This window comes from Sinocyclocheilus rhinocerous, unplaced genomic scaffold (assembly GCF_001515625.1).
Source record: "Sinocyclocheilus rhinocerous isolate Xijiao unplaced genomic scaffold, SAMN03320098_v1.1 scaffold585, whole genome shotgun sequence".
Taxonomy (NCBI): Eukaryota; Metazoa; Chordata; class Actinopteri; order Cypriniformes; family Cyprinidae; genus Sinocyclocheilus; species Sinocyclocheilus rhinocerous.
The window spans coordinates 1,975,020-1,983,485 of record NW_015630024.1 but is presented as its reverse complement, the minus strand read 5'-3'; the positions used below and the strand labels follow the sequence as shown (position 1 = coordinate 1,983,485).

At 36.5% G+C, this 8,466-nt stretch overlaps 1 protein-coding gene across 1 annotated transcript in view; it reads left to right on the top strand.

Moving 5' to 3' along the window:
- Positions 1-8,466, top strand: part of cacna1bb (calcium channel, voltage-dependent, N type, alpha 1B subunit, b) — a 124,391-nt gene that overhangs the window by 69,326 nt on the left and 46,599 nt on the right. Inside the window, exons 8-14 of the mRNA XM_016551903.1 lie at positions 2,089-2,204; positions 3,100-3,189; positions 4,375-4,464; positions 5,045-5,263; positions 5,907-6,019; positions 6,334-6,446; positions 6,866-6,997. Coding sequence (XP_016407389.1) covers positions 2,089-2,204; positions 3,100-3,189; positions 4,375-4,464; positions 5,045-5,263; positions 5,907-6,019; positions 6,334-6,446; positions 6,866-6,997 — 873 coding nt within the window. The remainder of the gene's footprint in view (positions 1-2,088; positions 2,205-3,099; positions 3,190-4,374; positions 4,465-5,044; positions 5,264-5,906; positions 6,020-6,333; positions 6,447-6,865; positions 6,998-8,466) is intronic.

The window sequence follows — 8,466 nt, the reverse complement described above, 5'->3', positions numbered from 1 at the left end:
ACTCACATCCAGCACCCGTATAATCAGCACTGGAGCTCCTCAGGGTTGCGTTCTCTCCCCACTGCTCTTCTCCCTGTACACCAACGGCTGCACCTCTACTGACCCCTCTGTCAAGCTTCTAAAGTTTGTGGATGACACTATAGTCATCGGCCTCATCCAGGACGGAGACGATTCTGGTTACAGATAAGAGACTGAGCAGCTGGCTGTCTGGTGCAGTCTTAACAACCTGGAGCTGAACATGCTCAAAACAGTGGAGTTAATAGTGGACTTATGGAGGAACCCCCCTGCACACCCCCTACTCACCATCATGAACAGCACTGTGGCTGCAGTAGAGTCATTTAGGTTCCTGGGCACCACCATCTCTCAGGACCTGAAGTGGGACAATCACATCGACTCCATTGTTAAAAAAGCCCAACAAAGGTTGTACTTCCTTCGCCAGCTGAGGAAGTTCAACCTGCCACAGCAGGAGCTGATCGTAGTTCTACTCGGCCGTTATTGAGTCTGTCCTGTGCACTTCAATAACTGTCTGGTTTGGCTCAGCTACATATATTTAAGATATTGTTATTTGTTACCACCTAGTCCATCCCTACATCTTATTCTATTCTATTTTATCTATAGCACACCTGTACATACAATTTATTTCATTTTTCAGTTTTTTGTTTATTTTTATATACATGTTTTTATTCATATCTTATTTTTTATTATCTGTGTGTTGTTGTTTCTGTGTACTGGAAGCTTGTGACACCAAAACAAATTCCTTGTATGTGGAAAAATACTTGGCAATAAAGCTCTTTCTGACTTCTGACTTCTGACTAATAAAAAGGTGAGCATTTATTAATAAACAAGAACACCCATGAACAAAAATATAAGACAAATTGGATTTATTTGGATTGATACAGCAGTTTACAATATTACACACATTTAAACTTTTTTAACAAGCATTTTAGAAATAGAAAATGTAACATTTAATAGTAGCATTTTAATTCAAGTGTATTCAACTGTCTTCTGTTATCCCTTTTCACCAAAATAGTGCTGATTCTCATGCTGGTGTGTCGTCGAAATCTTAGCCGGTGATGGGCTTCTGTTTGGCGGGGGAACAGCAAACCTCAGACCGCTGACTAGCATTTCACTCGTAGCTGAAAGATTCCTTGACTGACTCGATTACCTTCCCATAAACAAACAGTGCTGAGATTAAAGAGCACATTTTACCATCAAAATAAATTAAATTCAGTACTATAACGAATAAAATAAAATGTTATGCAATGCAAAAGGCGTTTCCATCATGCGATTCCATTGTTTACAGCACAGCAAAAATTCTTTATAGATGAAATAAAACATATACAAACCTTTATTCACTGAAAAAGTGCACAAATTAGGTGGCACTGAGAACCACTCTCTCCTGAAGATGATGCAAAAAGCCTGTGCTCTGACTGTAACTCAACAGCTAGCTTGAAGTAACCCCACGCTGTCAGTGAGATTGACCCAGCCAAATTATCCTAATGGCTGGGTAACACAAAAACTACTCAACACATAGAAAAAACGACCCAACAGGCTCAACTCGGCGGTTGGGTAGAAAAAATAACCCAACATGTTTTAGAGTGTACTGTATGAATTTACATAAACGGGCCTTACACACTTATCTTCTCCCTCTGATACTAACTGAAGTAAGTTTGTCAATTTCTGTAAAATGTCTTGTATCATGTCTTCTGTCTGGGGCTCTGTGCAGTAACTTTTTAACCTTTACTTTTAAGTCTTGCTGAAGCAGCTGATCCAATATGTTTTAAATGCTTTGTAAAAGTGCATGACATCCTAAAAAAGTTTTTTTTTTAAATCTATTTATGTCTTGTTTTGTCTCAGCATTGTGCTGTTTTTCAGTTGGCTGCCACTACACAGTTTTTGTCTTTCCCCAGGGTTTTAGTAATATTTCTTTGTAATATAGATGCTTTTCCAGGGCCTGATTATTACTCAAGGGTTCTTAAACTGTGAAATGACAAAATTCACTGTCATGTCATGGAAAGCTTTCAGAACTTAGGTTATTTAAAAACAAATTTTGTTTTATTTTCTTTGTATGTGTGTGTTTGCTCATAGAGAGTTTGCCAAAGAACGAGAACGAGTTGAGAAAAGGCAGGAGTTCTTGAAGCTCCGCAGACAGCAGCAGATTGAGAGAGAGCTCACCGGCTATTTGGAATGGATATGCAAAGCAGGTTAGTGTAAACTGACGTTTTCTCTGTTTCATTGGGTTTGGATTTATTTAATATAAAACTATAGAAACAAGCCTATTTATAGCAAGCCTGAACTGTAGAAAGCTAACAGACATGGAGGAAATTACTTAAAGGGATAGCTCACCCAAAAATGAAAATTTGCTGTTCATTTACTCACTCTCAGGCCATCCAAGTTGAAGGTGACTTTTCTTCTTCAGTATAACAGTAAAGAAGATTTTGATTCATAAAATGCAAGTCATCAGCTACTGTCACTTTGAGAGTAAAAAAAAGCATATCGGGGAAACAAAATTAATACCCATGGCTTCTGATGATACACTGGGGTGTTATGAAGTAAAACAATTGATCTGTGCAAGAAAATGAATATTTTTTGATGATATTATTGCCTGTAATCTGTAGCCTTAGGCAAACGGTCTGGAGTGATGTCCGGTCCGGAAAAAAAATCATTCTTTTGAACCGGTTGTTTTTAGTGAACTGGATGAACCAGTCGTTGCGTGATTACATAAACTGGTAAACCAGTTTTTTTTTTTATCCAGTTCATTGAAATTAACTCCCCGAAAGAACCAAATTATCAACTACATACAAAAACTGAAAGGTCTCCCCTAATTCCATATGAGAAAAGAACAGTAAAAAAAATCACACTCAGTAGTACTCAAAATAATCCAAAATATATTTTTAAGATATTAAAATTAAACCATGCCGCTCTAGTAAGTAATTTAAAGTCCAATAAAAAATTTTCTGCACCTAACAATTCATTCAGGTACTTCAACTTTTTCAGAGATTGACAAAAATATGGCATCAAAATTTATTCTTTATAGAGCATGTTTTTATATAATGGATTTAGTAGTACAGTACTCTTACTGATATTTACTCATTACAGAGGAAGTGTTGCTGGCGGAGGAGGATCAGAATGCTGAGGAGAAATCCCCTCTGGATGGTGCGTGGTACAGGAAGAAACAGAACAACCCAGGTGAAAAGAGGGCATGGGTCCATGGGACTGGTTTACCATAGTATTCTATGATTAACCAGGCCAATGGAAAGTATGACCTTTTACTTCATGATTTTGCACCATTATAAGGCAAAATGGTGCTTTTGGGGAGGTATTTAGAGTTTCACCTGGGCACAGTTGCTAGGTAAAAATTTAATCCATATTGTACAAAAGAAGCTCAAAGTAAATCATGGATTGTGGCTTTTGGACAAGTGGCTATAAGAGCCCTTCAGTATGTCCCAGCCTAACTTCCAGTTTCATTAGGAAATATGAGATGACAGGAAAGAAAATATTGCCTCTCTTGCCTACATTCTCACTGTGAGCTACTGCACTCAGTTTCACAGACTCTGTTGATTATCAAGGCCCATAATCTATGTCAGTTTGGGGTGTTTTGATCCAGAAGTAATTACAGGGATTAGGACAACTGGGAAAATTGGATTAGAATAGATACACTCTCACATGCATGCAACGCAGTTTTAGGCACCATCTAACTAAAAGTAGTGACACTACTAACCCTAACCCAGCTTTGCAACTAACTGTCATTAGTTAAGCTGTTTTCAGGTGCATTTTTTTTCCAGTAACCAGCTACAATTATGAAGTTATATATAATTTCAATTGTTTATTAAAAATGTTGGACAATAGCACATTTTATTTTGAAGTAGCATGGTTTACTTTGAAGCAACGAGTCATGACTACAATGACTTGGTTGCAAAATATATTAAATAAAGCAAATCAGGTGAAGTAGTGCTTGTGTATATCTTTGTCCAGCTGCTCATCTTACAACAGAATGTCATTACATCCGTTAGTTTTCTGTATCTTCAGGCAGAGGCCAGGTTATTAAAGCTTCTAACCATTCATTCTCAAATGTGTGGTGTTGAGTGAATCTGTGCATTTGTGAAGCTTACATAAAAATACAATACATTATTAGTCTTTAGAATATTTATTTATTTAATTATTTATTTATTAGCTTCCAAATAGGTGTATTACGAAGTGTCCACTGACAACTTGTTCCTAATTAGATGAAAACTCTGGGGAAAATGAGTTCTAGTTTATTCACATGAAAACATGAACTAATAATGTGATCTGATGATGAATTGATGAATTTAATGTTTCTCTAAATGCTGTCATAATAGTTTTGTGTATGTGCTTATGCATTTTTGTGTTCAGTTCTGAAAAGAACGAAGAGCAGAAAGGGTAGAAATGACCTCATCAGTGCTGAAGAGGGAGAGGAACATTTCACCGACATCTCCTCTGTTGGTAAGCCTGGACCTTTGACCTTCAAAGGCTGTTGACCACTTTAGTGTGATGCATGAAACTTCAACATTTTTTGTCTAAGCTGAATCGTGCTGTTCACATATCCTGCATGATTTGTTCAACACAGCAATAGAATGATTTACCATTTTATATATTATGTACAGAATTTTTGTTTGTTAATAGTTAGCAAAAAGAGAAGAAATTATATCCCTTGCTAAATAATCAACTGAAAGCTCTACAGAGCTTCTCAGATTAGCTTGGATGTGCCCATTAGGTAAAGTGAGTGAATAAAACGGAGAAGGGAAAGCAGGATCAGGTGACCTAAAATCAGTCACGCTTAGTAGATATATTATTGTATTAGAAATTTACAAGGCTGATAGAATTATTTAGAATCTCGAACACTTATGTGTCTCAGCATTACTCTAAGCTGAAAATGTAATGCCATCTAAACAAAATTCTATTCGTATTCCCATCTATATTATTTATTGTTACCTTAGAAATGAAGTTACAGACAGTAAGTAGTCTGATCTTTAGTCTGAGTGTCTTCCCATAATGTTTTTTAATGTATTTTTCATCTCTCTAGCACCACCTGGATCACCTTTTGCCCGAGCTAGTTTGAAAAGCAGTAAGAATGATAGCTCTTCATACTTCCGTCGAAAGGAAAAGAGGGTACGCTTTTTCATCCGGCGGATGGTGAAGGCACAAAGTTTCTACTGGATCGTTTTGTGTTTGGTGGGACTGAACACGTTGTGTGTGGCCATTGTCCATTACGACCAGCCTGAGTGGCTCACCAAGGCCCTGTGTAAGAGTGGTCGTTTTGTGTTCATTAGCAAATACACCATTTATTTATATGGTATGTCAAAATACACTGATTATTTGGCTATTTAGTTTCTTAAAGGGCATGTGATCGGACTTGTAATAAAATATTTAAGACATTTTAATAGCATATTTTACGTTAATAGCATCTCATTTCAGTTTCTCAAGCAAAAAATGTCTTGATAAATTTGATTAATTTCTGTGAAGCAGTTTAAACGGTCATTTCAGTGAATTAATTCAAAGCTGTGATTCAGTGATCTGTTTGCAGCATCACTCAAAAAAAGTTTTATTAATTTTGTTATGTATTTATGCCATTTTTGTTTATTTATTTTTTCTTTTGTTTAGTTTAAATTATTTATTTTCAGTTTTAGTCATTTAAATAATAAATAAAATACATTTTAATAAATATTATATTGAATTTATTCAATATTTAATGTACATAAAAAATATTTAATATTAAAAGTTTATATTGAAGGTTCTCAAAAGACTATAAAATATTGATATATTGTTTCTTTTAACTGTGCTGCCAAACTCTACCTTGTAAGAGCATTAGTTTTGAAGGTTTGTGTAGAAAAGCTTGGGTGTTGACAGATAACCTAATCTCTCCTTTCATTTCTACGGGCTGTTAGACCTGGCAGAGTTTGTTTTCCTGGGTCTGTTTCTGACAGAGATGACTCTAAAGATGTATGGCCTGGGGCCCAGAAACTACTTTCACTCCTCATTCAACTGTTTTGACTTTGGGGTGAGTCACAGCACACATGATTCAGACGACCCTCTGCGGCTGCATCCAGTCAGTCATTATCAGCCACTGTGATACTTGTGTGTACACTGAATCGCCACAGGGCCGTTCATGAGTTGTGGTTTAGCCTGCTTACTCACATTCACTCCAACTGTCATTTTCCAGATATATTTCATGTTTTCTAGTTACTTTTTATGATTTTGATATTTTTATCTGTTTAATATTTTAATAAATAGGCCGTATGCTCATTTAAAAGAGAGGCTACATCAAATGAACTCTTATAACTGAGAGATTCTTGATGATTCTTGATTTCTCAGGTAATTGTGGGAAGTATATTTGAAGTGGTGTGGGCAGCGATCCAGCCTGGCGCGTCTTTTGGGATCAGTGTTCTGAGAGCCCTGCGCCTGCTCCGTATCTTTAAAGTTACCAAGTAAGTAGATGCATGCGTACCTGCTTTACGGTAGGGCCAAAACAATCACATATCTATATAGTGCAACTGATATTGGACTGATATTTAAGATCAGTAATTGCTGATACATCAGAACCAAACCCCATTTTACATAAAGTACTTCCTGAAACTAGTGTTTAATAATAGCTATAATAAATCTTTACATGTTGTCTATCACAAATATTTAAAACTAATGAGTCCTATTTCAATATTGATGATTTATGATTTTATATTAATATATCAATCTTATTTTTAAGTATAACTACACATAACTATATATATCCAAATATATATGTATATATTTTAATTTATTTAAAAATAAATTGAAAAAATATTTTGTATAAAAGTTAACTCTCTCTCTCTCTCTCACTCTCTCTCTTTCTCTCTCCATCTCTCTGTAGGTATTGGAACTCTCTGCGGAATCTTGTGGTTTCACTGTTGAACTCCATGAAGTCCATCATCAGCTTGCTCTTCCTCCTCTTCCTCTTCATTGTGGTGTTTGCCCTGCTGGGCATGCAACTCTTCGGGGGCCAGTGAGTGATTTCTAAAATGTTCCTTCATTGTTCCAGCCATTTCTGTCCCATTCCCCCTCTGGATTAAAGAAAGAAATTTGATTTATTCTGTTGAAAAAACTAAGTTATTTTACATGCCCAATATTCTCCACCAAACAAAGCGCAAATTAAAACATATAGACAACTTGGGCCATGCATTTTTTAAATAATTAATAGGCATAACCTTTTAAAACTCTCATGGTTCACATAACTACAATCACTTAAAAGTGACTATGCCTGGCTGGAGCAGATTCTGTAAAGATGCTGGAATTGTAAATTTGCATGCATCCTTATGCCTTATGACCACAGCAGGCCTACATGAAGCTCTGATAGAAGTTTCAGTAACACCCCTTTGGCATCAGCTTCAGATCAGTTTTCTGGAGCTGATCTAAAGCCTGACAGTGTGTTTGATGTGTCTTCTGTTGGACCAAGATCAGCCCTAGGCTCCATCTGCAGGAGTACTGCTGCCTTATCCATGAACAAAACTGGTCACAACATGTGCTTAATTGTGCAGTCTCATTTATGTAATAGGGTTGTAAAAGGTGTCCTACTGTCAATTGCCGTTTTGGTGACACATTTTAAAAGTCTTAAGTAGGGGTGGCTCGATACCACTTTTTCAGAACCGATCCCGATCCGATACCAAAAATTCTGAGTATCGGCCGATATCGATCCGATACCAGCGCAGTTTTTTTTTATCAGTGTACAATTTCTATACCTCAATGTGTGTTGAAATGATCGTCATTCTTTTGTGTGTTACACACAATACTAAATATAGACCACTTTCTTATAAAGAAAAAAGAACAAATGGAAGAAATATATAATAATCTATGACAAAAATACTATTATAAACTAGGTTAGTGGATGTAACACAGTTCGTAGTCACGGAAAGGAGGAGGCGGCAACCGGCGAACATTTCAACAAAACTTTAATAATAAAGTAAACACAAAATAGCACGACAGCCCCTCGCGGACGACTGTCGTGCACAAACAGAACCAAAACACAAAATAAAGTCCAGGCCTGGTCCTCTCTCGTCTTTCACTGTCGTAGCTCCTCCTTTTATCCTTCCGGAGCTCCTCCGTGGGACTCGAGACGGTGAGTGGCACAGGTGTCGCGCATTAGCATTTACTCCACCGGCCTCGCTCCGTTCCCACGGCTCTCGGCCCCGCCCCTCTCGTCACAGTGGATAATTCAGTAGCAAAAGTTATTAAGATTTTATAAAATCTAAAGTTTTAGTAAAAAAAAAAACATTATTTAGTGGGGAACAAATAAAAGTGAATAAGTGTTGGATTAAATCTGGTAAAATGTTGCACATTGATCTTTGTATGGTTGTAAAATACATTCATGAAAAAAGTAATATATTTATATATAAATATATAGGGCCTACTATAAAAATTAAAAGACATTTCTTTTAAATGTATAGCACAGTAATGAGGCAGCAACATATGATAGAT